This window comes from Geosmithia morbida (assembly GCF_012550715.1).
Source record: "Geosmithia morbida isolate 1262 chromosome Unknown scaffold_7, whole genome shotgun sequence".
NCBI lineage: Eukaryota > Fungi > Ascomycota > Sordariomycetes > Hypocreales > Bionectriaceae > Geosmithia > Geosmithia morbida.
Window position 1 is genome coordinate 533,386 of NW_023336194.1, and position 25,031 is coordinate 558,416.

A 25,031-nucleotide genomic window follows, 5' to 3' on the forward strand; every position below is an offset into this window, starting at 1 on the left:
AGGGGACGGGGGGGGTCGATCCAGATTGCGGGGTGTGGAAGACGCTTTGCCCAATCGGTCAAGTCACGACTAGCAGAGCAGGGTTGGGCGGATGAAAAGGCTAAAGAAGATGTTTTTATTATTATGGTGGTACTGGTGGTACTGTGAGGATGGATTATGGATTCTCTCTCTCTCTCTCTCTCTCTCTCTCTCTCTCTCTCTCTTTTCTCTCTCTTCTCTCTCTTCTCTCTCTTCTCTCTCTTCTCCCTTTTCTCTCTCTCTAAAAGGTTTATCTGTTTAATGTATTTTTACTCTTCTTTTTTTTTTTTTTTAAAAAAAAAAGTAAAAAAAAAAGTGAAAAAAAAAGAGACAAAAAAAAAAAAAACTTGTCATATATCGGAGCTTTACGGGGGTGTCTTCTACAGACCTGTACCGTTCTCTGCTTGGGAATGAGAGCTGGAGAGGTACAGGGGACATGCAGAGTGCGAGCTGGCCGGATAGCCGAGACGAGACAGCGAATCTGAGCAATATCGTATCCACAGCCCGGCTCCGTGCTACATCAGCCGTCACATTTACGAGGTTGCTGTACATGTATACAAGCTTATCGAGAGGCTGTCGCGGTGACGGGTGTCTAAACCGGCGGGATGGTGGTAGCCGGTGGGTGGATGGTGTGGTCTCTGGTCCCGTCAACGGTCCAGTGGGTATGTGCGCGTGTGTGCCGTACTGGAGCCTGTAGCGAAAAAAAAAAAAAAGAAGAAAACCATCGTGTTCCTCTGGTCCGGCATCCGATAACCCGTACATGTCTCAGTAGAGATGCATGTGCATGGCTACTACGTACGAGTAGGCGATGCATTCCTCCTCTCCTCGTCCCGGGACACGCTGCAACGGAGTCGGCATGGCCTGGGAACAGGTGAGATGGTGGTGACTCGAAGTGGGCGGGTGACGAGCAACGAGCGACGTCATCTAAACGTGCTCTTGCTGGGTGGTGGGTAGGTGGGTGCTGGTCGTGCCTGCCCCTTTGGCTGTCCATGGTTCCATGCCGGTCCTCTACATCTACTGATGCAGAAATACCAGGATCGACAGAATGAACCGAATTGTACAGACGTGATTGCATACAGAGATTCCGCACACGGTATATCTACCTTCAACATCGAGTCAATTCCGAGGCAGTTGAACATGCATCGTGATTACATGTGATGTAGAGATGGATATCAGAATCACCAGCCTCACATCACAATTAACCACCATGCACATCCTGCACATGTCTACGGAGACCACAAGTATTACTATACAAATTCCCGCTCTGTTCCAATCATCCCGTTCACCGTATAGCAAATTTTACTACTGTTACCCTGACTTCTTACTGCTACTGCTGCTGCTGCTGCTAATAGTGAATACTGCTACTGCCATCTATCATTATTACTACCATTACAGCTGCCCCCTCCCTTCCCACCGATCGCATCCCGACTTTTTCCGCCTACGCAACCGCAACCGCAACCGCAACCGCAGGCCCAGGTAGTCTTTATATCGACACACCCAACGGATCCTCCTCCGCAATACGATCAATCCCACGGGACCATGCAATGCCATCATCCATGAACCATGTTAACGAGGTGCTGAGCCCGAGCCTCTGCCCCGCTCGTCAGTGACTCGCACACCCCGTCTCTCCCCCCCCCCCCGCGCAGCTACTGATGCCTGATACCTGGTACCTGTAGCTAGTTATGTAATCTCCCCCCTCTCTCCGCACTCCGGTGTAAGTCGACCATCTTGACGATTTTCCTTCTTTATCCTGTATATATATATATATATGACATTTTTATGCTTTTATCTTCACATTGTATTATCCATACACACACACACACACACATATATATATATATATATATAATCTGATATAATATAATATGATTGCATTTTTCCACCTTCCATTCCTCTTACCCATTCCCAATATCAACGCAATGACAAGTCGCATGTACCATCCCCCACATGTGTCTCCCGTCTTTCCCCATCCCCTCGGATGATGACCGACCACGGTCTCATCTCGGAGGCGCGCCCCCCCCCCCCCCCCCTCCTTCCCTCCTCATGTGTCCCGCTCCGTCAGAAGCCGCCGGTCCACAGATCCGGTACGGTACTCTTGCCTTTTCCCCTTTGCTATATGCGTTTATGCTTGGTAGGGCTACTTTACCGGTATTGGTGCATGTACTTCCATTAATAGTACCTGCCCTCTTTCTCTTTTCTTTCTTGTTTTTTTTTTTCTCCCCGCCTCTCCCCTCCCCCTTTCTTCTTCTCCCGTGCCATCTTTTCTTGTCCTGGTGGTCTCTTCCGACTCTTTTTCGTTTCTCTGTATCGTTACTCTCTCCCAGGAACCAAAGAAAGATATGACCGCCCCCCAACCCCCACCCCCACCTTGTTCCTGCAAGTAAGCAAGATTAGCATTTTCCCATCTGCCACTTCTAATCCGTAACTTGTAGGATGAGTGGAATCCTCTGACGCCCTTCTTCTTTTCCTATTGTCATGCCTCTGTTTCAAGTATTGATCGATACGATGCTCTTCACTTTCAAATCTCTCAATCTCTGTTCTCTAGATCTTCTCTGAAAAAAAAAAAAAAAAAAAAAAAAAGACAGCTCTGATCAGTCTTCCTTCTCTCTTTCATAACCCCTCTTCATCCAGTGACTCCCTCTCTTCCCTCTGATAGCTTCCTTCTCCATTGGCAATCTTCATTCGTACTTCATCTCTCATGAGAAACGTCATCCATAGCTCGGTCCACATTATATTCATACCTGTAACGACAAGTGGGTCTTCGGCTCTCCCTCCCTAAGGCTTTCTCCTTCCGTCCATCCGGACCCGAATACCCGCGGTCTACGACGGATATTCTCTATTGTTGCAGGTACACCAGCAATCTTGCACCATGATACACCGTCATCGCCGTCTGCAGTGTTACTCCGTAAAGATGCGGGTAACACCCGGTTTGCGACTATGACTCGGGCAGACTCGACATGTTCCATTTGGCTCTTTTTACTCTTGTTCTTTTAGTGTTTCTTTCGTTCTTGTTGCACCAATCAATAATCCCTCTTTTCTTCTCTCCATCATCACATCTGGCTGGCATCACAAACTCCATCACGCATCCGCCATATATAGACGTCCCTACCTTTCCCTTCTCTTCTTCTTCTCTTCTTCTCGCCTCTTCTCGGCTCATGACGTCGTAAAAAAAATCCACCCCTGACATTCCCGATTTAGGGTTCGGTAATGAGCTTGGTAATCTTCCCGATAGCAATGGTTTGACCCTGTTGGTGCAGCTTTGTCAGTATCTCATCTTGAAAAAGAGTATAGAAAAAAAAAAAAAGGTAATCACGTAGGAGATGACAGATGAAGATGAAACGATGAAGAGGGAAAATGTGTTGGATGAGAGAATAAGAGAAAGCCCCCCAAGGGGGGGGGGGGGGGGGGGGGGGGGGGGGGGGCGGGTCCGAAACGTACCTGGTCACGAAGAGTAAATCGACCCATCTGAGCATAATCCTCAAACCTCTCGACGCACACCTGCCCAGCGGCACCGATGACCTGCAGACNAAAAAAAAAAGGTAATCACGTAGGAGATGACAGATGAAGATGAAACGATGAAGAGGGAAAATGTGTTGGATGAGAGAATAAGAGAAAGCCCCCCAGGGGGGGGGGGGGGGGGGGGGGGGGGGGGGGGGGGGGGGGGGGACGTACCTGGTCACGAAGAGTAAATCGACCCATCTGAGCATAATCCTCAAACCTCTCGACGCACACCTGCCCAGCGGCACCGATGACCTGCAGACGAGCAATGATGCTGTCTCCCTTCTTGGCGTGCGTGGGCGGCACCTTGCTCTTGCGGCCCGTGCCCTTCTGCAACTTGTGCAGCAGGGCCGAAAACGTCACCTCCTCGATGGCGGCGTGGACGTGGAGGACGCAGTTGAAGCCCGACGTCAGGATGCTCTTGAGCTCGAGGATGCGGATCTGCGCCTCAAACTCGGACACGCAGTGCACCAGGCGCTTGGGCGAGCACAGCACGAATCCCGGCAGCACGTCCTCCTCCTCCACACCCTTGAGCCTCAGCCGCACCTGGTCGCCGCACTGCGCGATGGCGATCTCGTCCTCCTGCTCACCATATACGGCGCTCACCTCGATGTTGGTCTTGCGCGGCATCATGGTCAGCGACATGCCCTTGCGCACCACGCCGGCCTCGACCTTGCCGTCAATCATGGTGCCCAGGTCGCGGTACTTGGAGTTGACCGGCATCATGAAGGGCGCGTTCACCTTGCGCTCCAGAGCCTTCATGTTGTCCAGGTATTCGAGCAGCGACGGACCGTTCCACCAGGGCGCCGTGCCCTTGGGCAGCCGGTCCTTGATGTTGAGCATCGACTGCGCCGCCACCGGCATGAAGAAGACGTCCGTCTTGAGGTTGTAGCCCGTCCCCTTGAGGAAGCTCTGCAGCTTCGTCGTGCACTCCTTGTACCGTTCCTCCGACCATTCCACCGTCGTGTCGTCCATCTTGTTGATGACGACGACGAGCTTGTTGACACCCTGCGTCTTGGCCAGCATGGCGTGCTCGCGCGTCTGTCCGCCCTTCTCGAATCCCGTCTCGTACTCGCCCTTGCGCGCCGAGATGACCAGGATGCCCACGTCCGCCTGCGACGCTCCGCCAATCATGCTGGGCACGTATGTCTTGTGGCCGGGGGCGTCCAGGATGCTGTATCTGCGCTTCTCCGTCTCGAAGAAGCCCCTGCCCACCTCGACCGTCTTGCCCTTGGTACGCTCCTCCTTGGTGAGGTCCATGACCCAAGACAGGTACCACGACTCGCGGCCCAGGTCCTTGGCTTCCTTCTTGTACTTGTCCATCGTACGCTCGTCCACCATGCCCGTCGTCCACAGGATCGATCCGCCCAGCGTCGACTTTCCGGCGTCGACGTGCCCGATGAAGATGATGTTGACGTGCTCCTTGCCGTAGATCTCCTTGAGGGTGTCCTCGTCCACGTCGGCCGCCTGCTCCTTGGTCACGGCGTCGGCGTCGCGCTGCGCCTTCTTGGCGTCCGGCACCGGGCTCGACCGGCCCGAAGACGTCGGCGAGGTCTTGCCACTCGACGCCGCCGCCTTGGTCGTCTTCTCGCCCGTCTTCTTGATGGCCTTGGCCGCCGTCGTCTTCTGCCCGGCCTCGGGCGCGTTTGTCGGCTCCGGCTTGGCCTCCTCCTTGGACGCCGCCGGCGCAGGCGTGGCTCCGCCGATAGAGAGAGTCTTGACCTTGGCCTTGGGTCCCGGCGTGTCGCCGCCGATGCTCAGAACCTTGGTGCCGCCCTCCTTCGTGGTCGTAGTCGTGGGCTTGGACGCCGAGCCATCGCTGCCGATGCTGAGCACCTTTGTGCCGCCGGTGGTCTGAGCCTTGGGGGCCGAGGGGGCCGCCGCGGGAGCCGCTGCCGCTGCAGGCTGCTGCTGTGGGACGGGTTGCTGCTGCTGCTGCTGCTGGCCGTACTGAGGGTAACCGCCGCCTGTTTTGTGAGTTAGCGAGATAGAGATCCCTGCAAGCTACACCAGATAGTCGCTTCTCGACAGAATACATGGTATTTACCGTATCCCTGGTTGTAGCCGCCGTACTGGGCGTATTGGTTGTTGTAGCCCTGCTGAGCGCCGTATTGAGGGTAGTAGCCCTGCTGATAGTGCTGCTGCTGCTGCTGCTGCTGCTGCTGCTGGTACTGGGGAACGAAGCCGCCGCCATAGGCTTGTCCCGGCTGGAAGGATTGAGCGCCGGGTTGGAACGACTGCGCTCCAGGCACGAAGGACGGGATGCCGCCACCGGGGCGGAAGCCTCCCTGCTGGGCCTGAGCGGCGGGATTCACGTTGAGCTGCTGCTGGGCCTGACGAGCGAGGTTCTCGTCCTGCTGGGCGCTGGGGTCATCTTCCCACGAGTTGAGGTTCGACATGATGGGCGAGCAATAGTGTCTGATGATCTGCCTGCCTGATGTCTAGCCGCGAGGCCTTTCGGTCGTCGAGTCGGGTTGGCGCGCGGGGCACACACACGCACGCACACACACACACACACACGGACGAATACGTCAGTGCGAGGTTTTTCGATTCGATTCGTTCTTCTTCCTGTTGCCCAAGGTTGAACGAGTCCCTTGTAAATATTCTAGAGCGCCGGCGCACAGATCCCGAACTTTCTGAATGGTTGACTTATCGAGAAATATGTCGATGAGGGCTGGCGTTTGTGAAAATTCAGGCCCCACCAACGTGGGAGTTTGGAGGGGCTGGCACCGTGCGTGTGTCTTGCATGCACCGTATTTAGCTGAGAGTGTGAACAGGCGTAGAAACGGATGGGGCCAGAAGATGTACTAGACAATCTGATAGTCTCCCTAATGATAGGATGTAATACTCTTATGAGATCCTCAGGCAGGCAGGCATATAGCATAATGCATCATACCCCTTTCCCCTCGACGACATATGTCACGTCTACTATCGCGTGGCTGCGGGTAACGAACGCACAGCACCACACTGTGCCACTGCCCCTCTAGTAATATGGGGGGGTATTTTGCCACCATTTACGTAGAGACTCAAGCGGGGTGGGTGAGTCACTCCAACTCGTACTGTGTGTGTCTGTTACTTGTCTTAGCACTTAACATCTCCGCTTCATCCCTTGGATCTTGTCAGCCTTACACTGGGCTTCAAGTGAAGCTCTTCCTTCATGTTTACGGTGTCATCATGGACGACCTGCTCGCTCTCATTGGCTCCCAGGCAATGAGATATGCCATCAGGTCCGGCATAGCTCTGACCTCACAGTACGCCATCGGCCAGTGCGCGAGGCTCCTCAGGACTGTCGACGATGATGATTCCACCTACTCGAAGCTCGTCCATCTACAAACCCATCTGGACAGCAAGATCAAGGTGTGAGACGTGACGAGGATGCAACAAGTGTTGCCCGTTCTTTTGCTAATGGCAGTGCAGGTCGTCGCCCCCACGATTGATCTCGTAGAATTCAAGTGAGCACTGGGCACGCATCGCCGCTATTTCCCATGCGCCTGTCATCTGACATATCCGATATCGTAGGTCTGGTCGAGGCAACGTATTTCTGGACTCAGCCCTACCTCTTACAAAATCTCTGCACCGACAGATCATCGCCCTCGGCCAACGCGTAGAAGCCCTCGCCCTAGACCGTGAAACCGATCAAGCCGCCAGCACGGCCAGCAGGGCCAGCATGACCATGGCAACGACCACAGCGACAATGACGGCAACAACTGGGCGACCTAGAAAGGCCCATAATGCTGACATGCAGAAAGTTATCGCCGACATTCAGGAGCTGCTAAACCGTCTGGATAGGGAGATACCCTTGCTACAACTGGCCATCAGCGCCTCGGGGGAGAGTCTCTCCAGCTCTCTCCCCACATTCATCTCGCCGTCGAGGCTTCTACAGGCGAGCACGCTGCTTACTCTTGCGGATAGCCAGTTCTCGCAGAACCCGACACACCCGATACAGGTTGGACCGACATTCGGCCTCTCTCTATACATGCTGTTCCTGAGCCATACCAGAAGCGCCAGCAGCAGATCATGCGCTCCATATGGCTTGGGAAAAGGCCAGCATAGGCCGATATGGCAGGAAGTTATTCACAAGGCACGCGTGTCAATCCGCAGGGCAGCCCGTACAACTCTCGATGAAGAACCCGAGTACTCCTACTACCTTAACATCTTCGAAGATCAAGACGATGGGCGGGTTCATGAAGAAGAAGAGAGCGGCAGTACGCTACGTGAAGGAGAGGCCCCGATGATTGAGGAATATATTCCCCTCCATCAGATTTCAAAGCTCTTCTACACGGACAGCGGTAGGCTTCTCAACCTCGGGTCCGATGGATCTGGAGCTGATGGGAAGAACCCCGTTCTCCTACTGAAACGTGATGTGAACTCCTCGCCAAGCGTCTCAACCACAGACATGGTTGCTTCGTACAATTCTGCAGAAAGACAGGACCAGGAATGCCAACAAGATCTACAGGATGAAATAGACCGACAGATCCACGAGGAAATACTCGAGAGAAGTAGCTCGCCAATTACGGCAGCCAAGCACAACCAAGGTGGTTTCCCCCTTCACCTCGACCCAGAATGGATAGCAGTGGAAATGTACCAGGAAGACATCGAGGACGATGACGAGAGCGTTCCTGCCGCGGATGGACCCAGGAATGGCACATCTGCCGAGGCAACATCTGCCTTGTCAGGTTACGATAGCGATGGCCCATCCGGAATTTCCGGGGTAGAAGCACAGATTGAAAGTCTGACCATCCAGGAGCCGGAACCTCGTGGTTCTCCGAAAGACGCTGCTGGTGATGGCGGCACTGTGGCCAAAACCCCCTTTGGAGCAATCACGACATCCCTGTCGCTCATAGAGATGCTCATCCGCCTGGCTAGTCTCCAGGAGTTTCAGCAAACGTCGCACCTTTCCATACCCGACCACGTCATGGCATTTTTTCTAGAGGAGACATCCACAACGGGCCTAGTGGGTGAGGCACACAGGAGGGCGTGCGCAGAGGCCGAGAAGAAGGTTGGCTTTGATCCTTACTCCAACGGTGTAGCGTAAAAGGGTGGAGCGGAACGCACATGATAGCGACATACTAGTAGTGCGGCTAGATGAAAAGGAGACAAAGAACAACCCCTCTTTCCCCCCTCCCCCTTCTCCCTCCCGTAGTGTAAATATCAAATATTAGACGGAGAATCAATTCAAATTTTGCATAGCAACAGGGTAGTGTTTCCAGAGGTGGTCGAAAGTCAGTAACATAACCCTTCCCTGTGACAAACAGCCTCCAACGAGAAGTCCCTGGTGAGATGGCCGAGTTGGTTATGGCGTCAGGTTAAGGTTACCTTAGCAATCATTCCTGATGGAGCAATCCTCCTGGGTTCAAGTCCCAGTCTCATCATTTCTTTTTTTTTTCCCTGTATTTCTGCGCAAATCTCGTTTCTCTCCTTCTGCGATGCACTCTTTAAACTCTTATATGTCGAAAATGTTATCCAGGATTGTATATCTACATTGCAGACAAGACGCTTTTTAACGAAACCACCAATTGACTGATGCGTTGAGAGCTCCACTGGAACCAATACTCTTGACCGAGTGCCACCAACCCTTTGGTATGAAGAGGGAATCACCGGTATCCAGCTCAGCCTGCTGAAACTTGTCGGCAAGTTTCCCGTCTGCCCAGACAGCCTCATAGAGCAGGGCGCGCTCGGTACCCTCCATCATCTCGGTGCCGCGCATGCGACTACTGCCGCCGCCTCGCCGCCTGAGCTGAGTCTGCACCTCGAAAAAGATGCGCTCTCCGAGCTGTGGCGGCAGCAGCCTGATAACCTTTTGACTGTGCAGCTGGCAGAAGAGGTTCGGGTTCGGGTCCCGGTGCAGCGGCGTGTACGTGGGCTCCGTACCGATCCATATGCTTGAGCCGTACACGTCGCCCTTGCCGGACTTGCGCACCAACGACGGCGTGGGAAGGTCCGCCTGCAGGGGCTGCGGGAGGTCCGACACGGACGACTGGGCAACGTACAGGAGCAGCGGCTGCAGGCCAGTGGACACCTGGTCCCTGTTGAACAGGAGGGCCTTGGCCAGAAGCTGGAGAGGCGCCTGGAGCTGGAAGAAGCCCTCGCCCGCACCACCGCCCGGGCCGCCTGCCGTGATGGCGTGCAGGATACCTGCTAGGATCTGGTCCTGGAAATCTTCGCTTCGTGAGAGCCACTCGCAGAAAGCGGCCACCGGCGACTTCGAATCCGCCGATGAGGGAGGTGGAGAGTACAGTTCGTAGGGGAAGGGGGCATCATCTGAGAACTTGACGAGGTACGGCGAGAGGGTCATGTCAGCAGCAGGCGAAGAGGTTTCGTCCAGCGAGAACCATTTTCTAGCTGCAGGCAATGACCTGTCACCGTCACCATGTATCCCACCGTCATTCTTGAAGTGAAAGGGCTTCTCTTGGGTAAAAGCTGCCTTTCGGAAGGTATCAATGTCGTACGATGCTGCTGACCCAGAAGCTACCTGTACAGTAGACAGACCCCGAAGAGCAGTAGTAAGAATAGGCTGGTGATGACGACGGCAACGCCATGACCGCAAAGCGGTTTTCAAAAAAGAGCGTCTCATTGTTATTAACGACAGTAGTAATGATACATTGGATGTTTGCCAGACTGGTGAATTGAATTAATCTTGTCTATGTGATGTAGAGTGACGATGATTGAGTAATACTGGCTGTAGGGTGAAGTGCTCGGACCGGCAAAACCCCGGCGGTTCACTGACCCGAACGAGGGGAGGAGCGAGGGAGAGGGAAAGGAAGGAAGGAGCCAAGCCGCTTCTAGCTGAAGAAAAGACGCCTAATTGCTAGGCGGTTTGCTGTTTGGCTGGAAGGGTTTGGAGGGGCTTCGACCTGTGCACCATCTCCATCCATCCCACTGCAAAATCCCCATACCTATCATATCTCCGTCTCTCGTCCAACTCTGACTTCGTCATAATATATCACTTTTTTTCCTCCTTTTTTTTTCTGCTGCGCGATACACCTCCACCGAACTCCATCCTCTCTAGTTGTTCGCGCTTGGCTCACGCCTTCTCTCGACCTTACTCCGCCACGTGTGCCGCCATCACAAGCGCACGCTTCCCCCGCTGCCAGCGAGCGTTCCGTCCGCGCAAGAGAAAGAACAGAAAGGTCAACACGATTCGAAGTTAAGACATCACGCGTCTAGACACGCCATGATACTCTGACTTTGATCATCAATACTCTACAATCTTGTTACCGACCCCCATCGCTGTCTCCTAGCGACCAACTTGATACGCGCGTAACCTATACGAATCGGCGACACTCACTCACCCCGCCTAATTCGGAATATTGGTTTTTCGTCAACGCGCTTCTATTCAAAGCAGAGATATCATTCTGCCCCGAGTGCCTTCGTACCAACATATAACACCCATCTTCCTGTGGAGAGGAATTATTCCCTTCACACTACTCACACCAGGACGCCATGTCGACGTCCTCTGCGGCTCCCGAGTCGTGGATCTCGAGCTTTTGCTCGCTGATAGGGCATGAGTATTTCGCTGAGGTGTCGGAGGAGTTCATCGAAGATGACTTCAACCTCACTGGCCTGCAAACCCAGGTGGCCATGTATAAGGAGGCTCTCGAGGTATGGGCTTTGCAGAGCACCAATCTGTTTCCTTCCCTTCCCGTTGGATACTAACGTGTGCTTTATCAATGTGCAGATGATTCTCGATGTTGAGCCCGAAGATGACGAGGATGAGGATGAGGAAGAAGAAGAGGAAGACGACGAGACGTTCCTCGGAGAAGCCGGCGAGCGTGTCGGGGGACGAGAGAGGCGGCAACATAGCAGGATGGCGAGCGACCTGTCCGTCATAGAATCGTCGGCCGAGATGCTGTACGGCCTGATCCACCAACGCTTCATCTGCTCGCGGGCGGGGATCCAACAGATGAGCGAAAAGTACGAGCTGGGCCACTTTGGCACCTGCCCCCGGACTAACTGCGAGCAGGCCCGCACTTTACCCGTGGGCCTGTCCGACATCCCGGGAGAGGATACGGTTAAGCTTTTCTGCCCCTCGTGCCTGGACGTCTACGTACCGCCCAACAGCCGCTTCCAGACAGTCGACGGCGCCTTCTTCGGCCGAACCTTTGGCGCCCTCTTCCTCCTCACCTTCCCTGACTACGACCTGACCAAGCGTGGAACCGAGGTGCTCCAGCATGTCGCCTCGCGCATCCACGGCGAAGCCACTGTCCTCAACGGCTTCTACGCAAAGAACATTGCCCCCGGCCTCGGCCCGGGCCGCATATACGAGCCCAAGGTCTACGGATTCCGCGTCTCGGAGCGCGCTCGCTCTGGCCCCCGCATGCAGTGGCTCCGCGACCGCCCGGATAACATCTCGGAGCTAGACGAGGCTCGGCTGTACGCCGAGCAGGGTCTCGAGACCGAGGATGAGGGCGACACCGCCAACACCAACGGCAGCAGGGCCGGGGTCTCAGCGTCCTCGACACGCCGACGAGTCAGGGGGGACGCCCGCCTCCGTCAACGTCAACGGCACAATGGCAGCCCAATGGCCTTGTCCGCCAACGGCGCCGAGTCGGAGCTGTAGCGTAACAATCTCCGCCATGAATCTTGCCCCCCTCCACCCGGCCGCTGCCGTTGCCAGTACAGGTACCGCCTTACTCGTGTTTTACCCACTCCTCCCCTCCTGCAAACACCGTGTCGTCGCCGCCACGAGCCCCGACATTATCAGGTTTATACCAATCATGCACACGTTCCCCTCCCCAAATTCTATACCACACCACCTCCTTTCTAGAAGCGAGAGAGAAAGAGACCACCCCCCCTCTCTTCACCCAAAACGACGGCGGCGGCACTCAAAAGTGGGGGTAATTATTTGTATCGCGTGTGTCTAGACTTGCGTGGAGAGAGGGAGAGAGAGAGAGCATATATATATATATATATATATATATATATACATTCATCTTATTAGGGAACAAGATCAGATCAAGAACAACAACAAAAGAGAAAAGAATGAAAAAAAAGTATATCAAGGAGTGGGTAATCTCTCCCCCCCCCCTCTTCCAAATTCAACCGTTTTACGGCTTTCTTTTAATCTCTATCCACCTTTCTCGAAAACGAGGTATTACAACCTCGTTGAAAGACTTGATTTGACTGATATTCGGTTCTTGGGACGTCCTTTCTATTGGAGTTTGATTTATCCCCCCCCCCCCCTTTGGCGTCTAGGGTATCATGGAAATAAAAGGGAAAGATTGGAACTTGGAGCATGGGGATGTGATGGGATGTGATGGGGATAGGAGAGGATATAGATTGTGGATTAGTTCAAGACTTCTTGGTTTTTCTTTCTTCTCTTCAAACCTCGTTGAGATGATGTCAAAACACATCACACATGCCTACCCCTTCGAAAGTTACAGGGATATCACTGACAGAATCGCGACAGATAGGGTCAATGAGCTGTATTTCTAACTTTTTTCTTCCCTCTTTCCTTCTCTCGCTTCTGTCTCCTTGTTTCCCTCTTGGCTTCTCTACCCTCCTATTCCTACGACTGCTTCGTGCATCCCGGACTGACCATCCACGCTATCTAGATGGAGAGCCCTTGCCTGGCGTCCAACTCACACCACCAAACCCAGAGCCAGGTGTGCTTACCAGCGTCGCCGCGTTGTGTGATGGCGTAGTGGGCGGCCGGGAGGTGCCGTTTCCATTGCTGTCTGTGGGCAGGGGAGGCGTGTCGGTGCGCTGTATTCCCTGGCCATCTTTGCGCGGCGGCTTGAAGTTGACGTCCCGACCGACGCGGTAAATGTCCTGGAGCATCGTCTCTAGGATGCCTGCGTCTTTGAATTCGAGGAATTTTCTGTACAGCTTGAGGGCCGTGCGCGAATCTTCAATCGAATCGTGCGTCTCCATCTGTATGTCCTCCTTGAGGAGGTACCATGCCAGGAAGGCGAGTGAGAGTTTGCGTAGGCGCGACTTGAGGAAGAAGCGGTCGATCGTATCGATGACCTGCGTCTTGGGCACGTGGATGTTGATGACGCGAAAATCTTGCTTCAGACCGTGGCCCAGGAACTTGCAGCCGAGGTTGAGGAGGATCCACAGCTTCTTGTACGCCTTTTTCAACGGCAGGATGCAGTGCTTGGCTGTGCGAGGGTCCAGGTCTTGCTGGGTGATACCCGAGTACGACGTCAGGTAGTCGACAATAGGCTCTCTTATAGCAATGTAATCGTCGATGAAGGGCACGCCCTCATGCTCACCCTGACCGCGCACGACTGATACTCGTGCCAGGGCATATACTATCGGTCGGATCGTCTCGCGCTCACCGTCAGAGTTCATCTCGATCTCTGGCTGGCGCACTGCCACAAACTCCGTGTCCAGGGCGATGATGGTGTCGGGACCGGGACGTTCGGTCTCGGGTGATAGAACGCGGTATGTCTTGTCCTCAACCGGCGTGTTCGGGCTGACCACTGGTCAGCAATGCGTTGGAAGTGGGAGGGGGGAACGAGTGGATCGAACTACGTACTTGAGATCTTGGTAGAGCAGCGACGTGTCAATGTAGTTCTTCCATTCCCTGTCAATCTTGTTGTTCGCCTCCTTGACCTGGTACGCCAGCACAGAGGGGAGCTTCCATGAGGTGTTGAATGTGAGGGCCTCTTCTGTGTTGACTGATCGGACCAAGAAGTCATTGAACAAGTGCCATTGGCTACGCCCTGGAGCTTCCGGCTCAGAGTGTGCAACTGGTAGACAGAAGGTCAGCATGGGCTGCCTAGCTGGGATGTGTTTGCGGCCGGCAACGGAATGGTAGAGAACATACCGTTGACCATGGACACAAGATGAGGTTTCTGTGTTTGACCACCATCAATGTTGACGGCCATCCCTATGAGGGAGTACACTGTAATGTTGTGTATCCCACGTTGTAGATGCAGCTTCAAATCTTCTCCTTCGTAGCAGAACAGTTGGCCCTGCTCAACAATGATGCCGATCTCCTCCGGGAGCCATCCAGGTGTGGCCCAGAGCATTTTATGTTCCTGGTTTGTGATGGCCGTGTTGAGCATCAGCACAGAAGGGATGCTGTGTATCGTCTTTCTCGTCGCAATCGTCTGATATCGTTGGCAGCGACTGCACCACCCCTTAGAGGTTGTCTCTCGCTCGATACTGTTCTTGAGGACCTGAGAGAAAGTTATGCGAGGTGTCTTGGCGTTCCGGCCAGGGGTCTTCTAGAGAAGAACAGTGTCAGCCCCTTATCACTACGGATGTCCTGGCTGAGCCGCCTTACAAGTGAGGGATACAAGAGGTCGTTAACATAGGTGGACCCTGGCCTGGTATATTCGCTTCGGCAATTCATGCACCTGATGGCCGTGGTAGCGGCCGTCGTAAGGACCTGTTCCATGGCAGAGGGATTGGGTGACAGTGGCTTGTAGTCGCCGGCAATCTTGTCGAGCATGAACCGCGTCAAGCTCTGGAGCATCACGTTCAAAGAGGACGCATGAGCTTCTTCCTCCAACAAGCCTAGAGGTGCAGCTACAGGGTGTGGAAGAATGTATATCAGCAGGCGTTTCAACAAACGTGCCCATCTGACAGGCTTTCATACCTTGTGGGTGGTTGCTGAGTGTCTTGAGCAAGTTGGTGGCCTGGCAGATGGATCCCTCGGCCTTTTGCAACATGTCGAATAAGAATCCTAGTTCGCAGAGGAGACAAATCTCGCCGACACAAGCAGTGGCGGCATGCTGCAGTGCCAAGTTCTGCAGCAAGGGAGTGAATCGTAGTAGCTGTAGTAGAGAGTTGGCGTAGGAGTTGGAAATGTGAATCTCTAGACCCGAATAGCGAGTCTTGTTGTAGAATCTGCAGAGGGAACAAGAGTGTCAGTCGGCAAAAGAGAAACCGGGGGGCTCGCATGTCTTCCCATCACCACGCACCCAAAATCAAAGTCATCGACGCCAAATTTGCTGTACTTGATCTCAACATTGCGGTACATAACGGGAACCTCTGCCTTTTTGCTGTCGATAACTAAGTCGCTGGCGGCCAGCTCGTCTGCCCTGTCGTCCAAGGTTGGTGCGGTCGACTGGGCCGACTCGCGGGCCTTTTCGCTGAGGAACTTGGGCGCCTTGAGCCCGGCGTTGATATTCTTATCGATATTGCGTGTGTACTCAACCTGGTTCCTTCGAAGACCACGGGTATTGGCGCCGTAGTAACCAAACTCCGTTTGCTTGAGCGATGCAACAAATTGCGGATCGTACTTTACAGGGGGGGCGCCAACGTCGCACAAAATCTCAGGCCAGGCCGAAGCCAGGACCTCTCGATAGTATGGCATGCCGATGGCATTCAGGGGCCTGTTTCCTTCTGTCAACCTGGCCGTCATCTCAACATAGCGACACGTTCCAGAACTTCGGCGACTTACATGTCCGACGAGAAGTCGATGGGTGGAATAGGCTCTTCCTGAGTCGCCGATTCTATAGGTGCGGCGAGATCGAGAAAGTGAAGCTTCGATGGTGAGCCCCAGAGGTGGATCTGGCAATCGGCATCTGTAAGGGCAATAGCTTCTCCCGACGGGGCAACCTCAAACATGCTGAGGTAGGTGATGACATTTGCTTGGCGAACATTGCTAATGTTTGGGTTCATGAGGTCCGCAACGTGCATCTGGCCACTCTGGGAGACGACGAAACTGGTAGTCAGCATGCGAGGGTGCATACGGACGTAGGCAGCCCCGGCTGGGAAGGGGATAGGTGGCATCGATGACATCTTCTTGATGTCAAAGACGTTGAGGAAAGGATCGAGGACGTAATTGTGACCTGGGCGTAGTGAGAAGCCACAGGTGACGATGAAGTCGTGCTGGGCGTCCATGTCGTTGATCAAGGCCGAGTGCGCGTTCCACACCTTGATGACGACGAACGTGACGGGGTCTAGCAGATGTACGGAGCCATTGCTCGTGGCGGCGCAGATGTATCGCGCACGCCGCATCATTGTATACTGATGGTCGGTGGGTACCTGCTTCGTCACCTCACCCTTATTGAGGTCGACGACGAGCATCCTGTCCTGCAAACCAGACAGGATGATCTCCGATGTCCCCTTGGATGTAAAACTCATGCAACGAAGGTCTACCATGTCATTTGTTCTGTTCCGGTTTCCCGGCGCGTCTCTGTCAGCTCCAAGACGGCGATGGTGGAGGGCAGATCAGAACCGTCGAGCCCGACGTACCTTAGGTGCCATATCGGAGGGCCCCTGCGAAGGGCCATGTGGAGGTCCTTGGACCCTAGAGAAATGATGCCACGGTCGTTGACTAACAGCTGCCGAACAGGTCCGTCGGTGGCCGTGTGAGCTTTGAAGGATGTGTAGCGTTGTAGTTCGGTGCCATAAAACGAGGTGACGCGGCCCTAGTTCCACGTCAGAGAGAAGGCTCTTCTCAACCGAACACCCCGTTACTCGGGAGGGCAGCGGATGTCATGTACATATTCATTGCCTGTCCATAATAGCTCCTGCAAGGTATCAAATATCATGGTCGTCACCGGTGTCGGCAGGGCACGCGGCCCCGGGGGCGGGAACGGAACCCGGGTGATCTATGCGACAAGGAGTCGTCAGCTCGACAGGTTCGGCATCCATGACCAATGACGAGCATAGGCAGAAGATTCTAGGAGGATGTAGGCATGCACGTGCGATGCTCGACCTGAGGGGGAGGGGAGGGTCACGTACCTCATCCCAGTCTCCATCCATGGTGGCTGGCTGCTCATTATCCAGTTGACCATAGCTTGGAGAGATCCGGGAGGGGATCGGCGAGTCGAACCCGCCTCGAACCGATGGCGGTACAGCAAACAGTATTGCTGTGTCGTATGGCCACAGGGGTCGGGGAAGGGGGGTGGTTGCGGTGGCAAGATGATCGAAAGCTGGTATGGTTATATCTGGGGTCGCCCAAAGAGCTGTCTGTCGCGACTGACGCGAGGGGCAGCGGGGAGTGCTTTGCCATTCTTTGTCTCGAGAGGGTATCCACCGGCGTTTGGTGACGGCATTGGTCGGTGGCTCCTTCCGATAACGCGATAAAAATCTCGGTACTCGTAACTCTAACTAAGGAAGGAGGTCCACAGGGCGCTCCTGCCAGGTTGCCACAACTGCGCCTTCACCTGACTATAGAACCTACAACAATTCTAGCAGTCCTACCTCAGATAAACACCATGATATGATCATATCAACAATAGCAGTACTGGTACTACACTAATAATATAATACTCAACTTGGAGTGTTTGAGTACTCTTGATATTCACTGCCAATTGACATTTGCTACTAGATGTACGCTTAAGATCTGGTATATAAATAGCGGGACCAACAATGCTAGTAGGTTTGTACAACATCCAAGCCACTACGCTACTACTCTTGATACTCCGACTCGGATACGAAACTTTGAAGTACGAATTGGCCGAAACTTGTACCGCGACGTAATATTATTCCTGTACGCTATATGGAATACAATAAAACTCTCAACGTCTACATGAATACATGTACGAATACCGGCATATGGGACCGCATCCCTCACCATACAGGCGCTCATGCAAAAAAAGGAAGAGCAAGTCATCATTTGTACGTTACACCGGAATCGGAATCGTCCTGTTATTCTGCACTCATGCATCGTCTCCCCTCTTCTCCCCAACTACCTCCGTCCCCTGCTCCTTTTTTTAATAGTTGTCCCTCACAGGGACCTGATATGCTGCGAATTTGATGGGAATCGTGCCCTTCTCGACACCAGGCATAAGCGGTAGTATGGTGCCACCATTCTCGACATGGACAGCCCATGCTGTGTTGGTCATGGCACCGACCGTGTCCCAAAGCTGCTGGAAGCTCTCCTGGTCATGGAGATACGGCGATGACGGCGACGGAACTGACGATCGGTCCCGGGGCTCGGAGACAAGCGTGCCGGCCTGCGTGCCAAATACCATGGCGTTCTTGGTCCCCGGCTTGAGAAAGCCGACGATGCGCTTGGCGATGTAGAGCTGCTGGGTCCAGGTGAAAAGGTGGAAGAAGCTGTCGGCGTGGACCATCGTAATCTGGCCCTCGAGCCGGGCGAGGCGGGTGTCATCCGGATCTAACGCATCACCAACGACAAAGGTTGCACCCAGGCTTTGCCTGTCACGGAACATGTCGTATCCCAGGTCTACCAATTCGGGGCTCAGATCGACCCCAAACAGCCGCCGACCCTTGACCCCGTCAGCGCAAAACTGACGGAGCGTCTGGCCTAGGGCGCAGCCCAGATCTAGTAGAGCGTCCTTGGACCCTGGTAGCCTCAGGCGAAACAGCGCTTGCTGGTAGCAGGGATCGCCGCTGCTTACCAAGTTGAGAAATCGCCATCGGCCTATATACGGTAACCGGCACAGTTTCCAGGCTTCGTCTCTCTTTTTTGTGTAGCCCACACCTCTTTGTCAGCATAGGTCGCGGAGAAATGGAACAGCTTCACAGGAGAACAGAAGATGTCCGGTCGTTGATTACCAATACGCACAATTCGCAACAGGTGTCGGTCGACTTCCTCAGCAGGCAAGTGGCTGTATCCCTGAAGCAGTTGCCGTAAGGGGTCGATGCCCGTGGGAACGTCCTCAAGGTAACTCCATTTCTGCACCTGCAGGAGACTCGCGTCCTGCCTCCGCGCTCCGGGTGAGCCATCGTATACCGTTTCCAAGCTCTCCTGTAATTGTTGTCCCATCCCGAGTTCCTACAAGCTGGTCTTTGAAGCATTCAAGGAGAGAGCAGTGGGTGGTGGCTCAAGTAGGGCGTCAGCGAATACCGAGAATGATACCGAACAGCCACGAGCAGATTGCCTCATAGAGCCCGCATATCACGGCCATCAAAGGCAAGCACGGGAGAGGCAGAAGAAGGTCATGATGCAACGACGATGGCAGGCAAAGAGAAGAGAAGGCCCGACAGCCTGAGGGAATGTTTCACTTATTTCTGGCTAAGCATGGCAAATAATACTCGGTCCATGAGTGGCTCGAAGTATCATGTGACTTTGAAGGTTGTCAGACGGAGCAGCGGAATAAGGTCGGTAAAATGCTCGTTTGAGGTTCTAGATCAAAAGAAAGAGACCTATCTAAATGAATATTCACCAATGTAATGATAGAAATGGCTCGAAAAACGGCTACTTCCTGCCCTCTTGATAATATGTGGTTGTTGTTGTATCTATCTAAGGGAAATAGTGACTGTACAAGTGTTCCATTTGTCAGAGACATGTCTGATCGACCGGAATAACCTATTCCCTCAGCTTATTCAGCAGTTTGGAGCGGAGCTTGGTAATCTGTACAGATTACAACGTTCACCGTAAGAACAGATATTCACTTGGAAGACTCTTGAAAGAGGCATTAGTCACCGAGTACTCCGTATTATGCTTAGTAATACTAGCGATGCCACCCATGTATATCTTCCCGGGGACCTGTTGCGCTAGACGGCCGCACCTCGGTTAGCTTATCAGGACTCACCCGAAGAATTACCGAAAATGCCGAAAAATTCTTCCATCTCCGAGAGCTGGAACATGGGCCACATCCTTACCCACGACCAGATTCACCTACCAGGCGCCATCCACGGGGCCGAGTTCTTCCTATTCCGCTGACCAAGGACGCGACCGCGTCGCATCGCAATTATCAATCATCCGGCTACTGTAAGTCCATATCCATGTCCACGATGGCAACAGCTCGCCATGCTGCACAATTCAACCATTTTCCGTTGCAATTACCTCTGGCGCTGTTGTTTCGCCATCATGACCACCGCCATCACCTCGTTGTCGCGTACCTAGATTTCCTAGACGTAGGCACGGGCAATGCCACCATCGCCAAACATGTCGCTGACCACGGGCCTTTGCTCCCTGTCTCTAGTAGCAACCGCGATATCTTGGTGTCGGGACGCTGTCTATCCTGATTGGCCTTGTTCTCTGAACGCAGCAGCTACCTGGTGCAGTTTCTCGGAGAGACGGATAGAGAGAAGGAAAATAGTAGCGCGTACAGAGCCGCGCAGCGCAGCAGCGTCGCGCGTAAAAAAAAAAAGAGGACATTATGAGCCCCGAACGAGATGACAATGTCGAGGGCGCCGATGACATGCACTACCCGTCCCCAGGTGCAGAACCCATGGATGCCGGACCGTTTTATCAGCCGACGGGGCGCGATGACCAGCAGCCAGATGGCATGGAGGACCAACAACAACAGCACCAGCAGCCGGAGGACCAGCAGCAACAAGCCGACCACATCCCCGAACACCAGCAGCATGACGGAGGCGGTGTCGCGGAAGATGGCCTGGCAGACCACACTGCGCTGAAGCAGGACGGGACGACGGAGCTTCATCACCACGACCAGCAGCCGGAGCCGTCGACGCCGCAGCAGCAGCAGAGTACGCGCCCCGCCAACATCGAAGAGCTCCAGCTGGCGGCGCAGCTGGGACAGGGCCTCACGGGGACGCCCATGATACCGCCGTCGGACGCCAACATGAGCGTTGACGAGTCGAGCCTCCGCAACATCATGCCGCACCCAGATCCCGACCAGCAGCACCAGCAGCACCAGCAGACGCCGGCGTATGGCATCCACGACACGCCCACGTCCGAATCCATCATCACCCACGGGCTGCAGGTCGCTCAGCTCCCCCCCCACTACAGTCTGGGCGACAACATCCCGCCGCGGAAGCGGTCCAAGGTGTCGCGCGCCTGCGACGAGTGTCGCCGTAAGAAGATCAAGTGTGACGCGCAGACCGACACGGGCGACGCGCCTTGCTCAAGCTGCTCCCGCTCCAACATTCGCTGCCTTTTCAGCAGGGTGCCGCAGAAGCGAGGTCCTAGCAAGGGGTTCGTACAGGATGCACATACCCATGTTTTACGGAATCCTGCTCACAGGAAGGATACACTGCTGACGGTCTATGTTGTGATATGGCAGATACATCAAAGAACTGGCCGATCGTATTCACAGCATCGAGAACAAGCTCGACACGGAGGGCGGTCTCACCCAGGAGGATCTGAGCGGACTGTTCGGTGACCGTCAGCCGCGTCACAGCAACGTCGGCGATGACCTGGGTAGGAAACGGCACTACTCTAGCATCTCGGGCGGCGAGATAGAGTCACCCATGTCTGCACGCCAGACCCCCTGGGCGCCAGACTCCGCACGGCCGCTGCACTCACAGGACGGTCAACCCGCCACGCCGTTTGACAGCTCATCGCTCGCGCCTCAGCCCATTGCCCCCAGGCTGGACGAGACGCTGAAGACGGCGATGGCACCTATGGATGCGCCGATGGAGGCTACTATCGACGACGTGATAGATGTGGACGAAGGTGTTCTGCAAGAGTGAGCCCCCTCCCCCAACCCCTGGTTCAACTGATCGCGAGACGGTATGCATGTACTGACGACCCGGTGCTTCCAGCTACCTCGCCACCCTGCAAGGATTGTACCCCATCCTGCCCCACAGCCAAGCTCGTCTGGAGAGCCTCCTGGCCGCATGTAACCCGCTGGTGAAGACGGCGTTTGCCAACGCCCTGCTGGCCGTGGCGCAGTCGTCGTCGGGCAATGTCAAGCTGGCCAACTTCCTCCTGAGCAGCTGGGAGAGCAGCGACTCGCCGCCGTCACAGGCCACCAATATCGTGCACGCGCAGGCACTGCTGCTGCTCCTCATCGATGCCGACTGGCGAGGGTCGTCGTCGACGCTCCCCTCGCTGCTGGGCCGTGCCGTCTCGCTGGCGAACACGATGAGGCTCTGGCGGTACACGGCCCCGCAGCCCGGGTCGGACGCAGACTCGGACGAGAACCTCGGCATCCGCATCTGGTGGTCGCTCGTGCTGATGGACCGATGGCACGCCGTGGGGACGGGGAGCCCTGTCCTGATCCCCGACAGCAGCGTCGTCATGCCTCCTGATCTGGACACGATCCTGGGCGAGACGTGCAGCCGTCTTCTGCGTACGAAACTCACCCTCCTCCGTCCTCTTCTCTTCTCTTTTCTTTCTTTTTCCGATGTGTCTCGCGGTCCCGATCCCCGCTGACGGCTCTCTTATATAGGTCTATCCAAGGTACAGAGCAAGATCTCGCAGGTCGTAGCCACCCTGCCGGCGGACGCTACGACGGCCGACCCGCTCGTGGCGCGCATGATGGCCGACTACGTCGAGAACTTCCGCGAGGACCAACCCGCGCACGTGACGCCGGAGACGCACCCGCTGGTGCACCTGGGCTTCTGGCACTGCCGGATCCTGGTGGCCCTGCTGACGTCGGGCCTGCACTGGACCGAGCTCATGGCCCCCACGCGCGAGCTCGTCAACCTCCTGTCGGCCGACGCCGACATGCGAAGCCCGCTGACCAACCATTTCGGCTTCCTGGTCGCGCTGGCCCTCTCGTGGCTCTCGCGCAACGAGGGTTCGCGCGACGAGGCCCTCCAGCTCATGAGGGACCTCCTCGAGCGGCCCGGAGGCGTGTGGGATTCCATCAGGGACAGGCTGGCCGACCAGGCCTCGAGGCCAGCGCCGCTGACGGGTGACGCCGCCAGCCTCCAGCACCTGGCTGACCTGGCTACGACGGGGCAGAAGGAGGGTGCCGAGAATGCCGGGGCGACGGGCAAGATGGCCTATCCCTCACTCATCCAGGGATATCTGACCATTCCCTAGATAGAAAGGCATGTCTGCTCTGATATTCTATTCCCATCTACGGCTCGGGCGCAAAGTATTACCCCCCCCCCCCCATCTTATCCTATCTTCCAAAGGGACACTCCCCTCCTCTTGTATGAAAAGGAACACATGTATTATTACTACCATGATTTTACGGTAGAGGTAACAAAAGCGTCATGCCCACTCTTCTCTCTCTGTGTGTGTGTGTGTGTATTTTGCAATCTCTCAGTCTTTTTTTTTTCTGCCTCGCTCTCTCTCTCTCTCTCTCGGTCGTAGCAAAAACCTCACTCGGAGAGGCAACGACATGAAGAAACGTGGAGGCCACCGTGTGACGTGCTCTCTCTCTCCTTTTCCTACAACGGCAAATACCAAGTGACTCGACCATGAAAGCAATTGATGGAACGGCAAAGCAAAAAGCATGTATTTTTGTCATGTTTCATTTTTATATTCTTTAAATTTTATATTTTTATATTTATATATGTATATATATATATATATATTCACCTTCTCCCCCACCCATTCCCATTGCCGATATCGCGGCCAAGGATCTCTCGGTCATGATGTGCTCTCCGTGTACGTTGGGTGCCGTGAACAAGGCACAGGGACGGAATCACAACTCTCAGTCCCATGACCGAACCGACGCTTCCACAGCTCGATCGTCGTCATGTGGCAGGTGACGTTCTCTCTCTCTCTCTCTCTCTTCTTGAGCAGATATCACAGCGAGAGATCAGGCCAGCCAGCAGCGGGGGGGTCTTCTCGGATTCAACGAGCATTGCTTCGACCCCGTAGAAGATGGTTCTAATGTTATGCCTGTATATATATATATGTATATATGTATATATATATATAATATAAACCGAGAAAAAACATGCATTGTTATACGACCATGACTACTATATTCTCTATCATGGCTAATACTAGATACTAGGTTCTATAAGAAAAGAAATGAGTAGCATTTTGGCCCTTGCGCTGCATGCGTAACACTGCCGAGATCGGACATGCTCATCTTACCACATCATTTTACTCTTTCTTTTTTATTACTTTTTTTTTCTTTCTTTTTTTTTCCTTTTTTTTTTTTGCTAGCTTCCGCTAGATATCAAGTCAAGACCTTCCTTACCGTTCTAGGGGGAGGGGGGTATCCGTAGACTCGACGGTATCAAGCCTCTTCCCCGGTCGCGGCATCCATTGCGGCATCTGTGGGCTATGAAAGGGAAGAGAGGAACGAGTCAGCTAAAGTCCAAGGTTAGGAGGTTAGGAGGAGGTGGGTTAAGAGCCGGTGATAATACGGGTCAGAATTTCCTGTCATCGAGATCGCAAGTAGAACCTAGCAAGTTTTGTAATATCGTAATTTCCCATTCAACCACTGCACTGTACTCAGTACACGCGGAATGTAACAGACTGATAGTACGTAGTGATACTCCGTACTTCCGTACGGAGTTACTGATAATAACAAACCGAAAAGAAAAAAAAAGAAAAAAGAAAAAACTGTCCAACGCCAAGGGTGCAAGGGTATGGAAATCATGTATACATATATCATATATGTAGCATTCTTCATGTTATCAACCACCGGATAATCTTGTTCCCACCTGATATTATATATATAAAAAGTTCATGCAGGAGGGGTGGGGAATAATATAGAGATATAAAAAAAACCCGTGAAAGAGAGAGAGAGAGAGAGAGAGAAATCATCAACTTCATTTCTAACATGACAAGAACACCAGACCAATATAAGAAAGAGAAAACACCATCAGATTGTGCAAAGACCCACGTAAAAAAAAAAAAAAAAAGACATCATACTTTTTTTTTTGGTAAAATTTCAAAAATATTTCTTTTCATCAAAAGAAAAAAAAAACAGAAAAAAAGAAAAAAGAAAAAAAAAACACCTCAAAAACTCCGTTTTTCTCTTCTCTTGATACTTCATCACATCATACAAGATTGATTTTTTTCGGGTTTTCCATAA

At 53.8% G+C, this 25,031-nt stretch overlaps 9 protein-coding genes across 9 annotated transcripts in view; 4 read left to right on the plus strand and 5 right to left on the minus strand.

Moving 5' to 3' along the window:
- The window catches only part of GMORB2_7005 (phosphoenolpyruvate carboxykinase (ATP)), a gene marked incomplete at both ends in the record, with an annotated part of 4,207 nt that extends 3,751 nt beyond the window's left edge, over positions 1 to 456 (minus strand). Inside the window, one exon of the mRNA XM_035468970.1 lies at positions 448 to 456. Coding sequence (XP_035321350.1) covers positions 448 to 456 — 9 coding nt within the window. The remainder of the gene's footprint in view (positions 1 to 447) is intronic.
- A 2,756-nt stretch (positions 457 to 3,212) lies between these two features.
- Positions 3,213 to 5,915, minus strand: GMORB2_7006 (peptide chain release factor subunit 3; the record flags this gene model as incomplete). Its single annotated transcript, XM_035468971.1, has 4 exons — positions 3,213 to 3,263; positions 3,457 to 3,537; positions 3,691 to 5,483; positions 5,564 to 5,915. The coding sequence occupies 4 exons, from the start codon at positions 5,913 to 5,915 to the stop codon at positions 3,213 to 3,215; spliced, it is 2,277 nt and encodes a 758-aa protein (XP_035321351.1).
- A 775-nt stretch (positions 5,916 to 6,690) lies between these two features.
- Positions 6,691 to 8,551, plus strand: GMORB2_7007 (RanGTP-binding protein; the record flags this gene model as incomplete). The annotated part of the gene is made up of 3 exons (XM_035468972.1): positions 6,691 to 6,873; positions 6,934 to 6,968; positions 7,036 to 8,551. 3 exons carry the CDS (start codon positions 6,691 to 6,693, stop codon positions 8,549 to 8,551), a joined length of 1,734 nt encoding a protein of 577 aa, XP_035321352.1.
- A 465-nt stretch (positions 8,552 to 9,016) lies between these two features.
- GMORB2_7008 (JmjC domain protein) lies at positions 9,017 to 10,090 on the minus strand (the record flags this gene model as incomplete). The annotated part of the gene is made up of 1 exon (XM_035468973.1): positions 9,017 to 10,090. The coding sequence occupies one exon, from the start codon at positions 10,088 to 10,090 to the stop codon at positions 9,017 to 9,019; it is 1,074 nt and encodes a 357-aa protein (XP_035321353.1).
- An 869-nt stretch (positions 10,091 to 10,959) lies between these two features.
- GMORB2_7009 (casein kinase II subunit beta) lies at positions 10,960 to 12,076 on the plus strand (the record flags this gene model as incomplete). Its single annotated transcript, XM_035468974.1, has 2 exons — positions 10,960 to 11,118; positions 11,195 to 12,076. 2 exons carry the CDS (start codon positions 10,960 to 10,962, stop codon positions 12,074 to 12,076), a joined length of 1,041 nt encoding a protein of 346 aa, XP_035321354.1.
- Positions 12,077 to 12,092: 16 nt separating this feature from the next.
- On the plus strand, positions 12,093 to 12,951 carry GMORB2_7010 (uncharacterized protein; the record flags this gene model as incomplete). The annotated part of the gene is made up of 2 exons (XM_035468975.1): positions 12,093 to 12,220; positions 12,930 to 12,951. 2 exons carry the CDS (start codon positions 12,093 to 12,095, stop codon positions 12,949 to 12,951), a joined length of 150 nt encoding a protein of 49 aa, XP_035321355.1.
- Positions 12,952 to 13,024: 73 nt separating this feature from the next.
- On the minus strand, positions 13,025 to 17,184 carry GMORB2_7011 (PAB-dependent poly(A)-specific ribonuclease subunit 2; the record flags this gene model as incomplete). The annotated part of the gene is given in 12 exon segments (XM_035468976.1): positions 13,025 to 13,066; positions 13,132 to 13,936; positions 14,000 to 14,213; positions 14,291 to 14,690; positions 14,753 to 14,997; positions 15,068 to 15,284; positions 15,293 to 15,305; positions 15,540 to 15,860; positions 15,875 to 16,588; positions 16,672 to 16,847; positions 16,923 to 17,030; positions 17,164 to 17,184. Coding segments are annotated over 12 exon segments (3,276 nt in total).
- Positions 17,185 to 18,137: 953 nt separating this feature from the next.
- GMORB2_7012 (uncharacterized protein) lies at positions 18,138 to 19,156 on the minus strand (the record flags this gene model as incomplete). The annotated part of the gene is made up of 2 exons (XM_035468977.1): positions 18,138 to 18,851; positions 18,956 to 19,156. The coding sequence occupies 2 exons, from the start codon at positions 19,154 to 19,156 to the stop codon at positions 18,138 to 18,140; spliced, it is 915 nt and encodes a 304-aa protein (XP_035321357.1).
- A 1,339-nt stretch (positions 19,157 to 20,495) lies between these two features.
- Positions 20,496 to 23,071, plus strand: GMORB2_7013 (Fungal specific transcription factor domain; the record flags this gene model as incomplete). The annotated part of the gene is made up of 4 exons (XM_035468978.1): positions 20,496 to 21,274; positions 21,363 to 21,767; positions 21,844 to 22,373; positions 22,473 to 23,071. The coding sequence occupies 4 exons, from the start codon at positions 20,496 to 20,498 to the stop codon at positions 23,069 to 23,071; spliced, it is 2,313 nt and encodes a 770-aa protein (XP_035321358.1).
- Between the last annotated feature and the right edge of the window lie 1,960 nt (positions 23,072 to 25,031).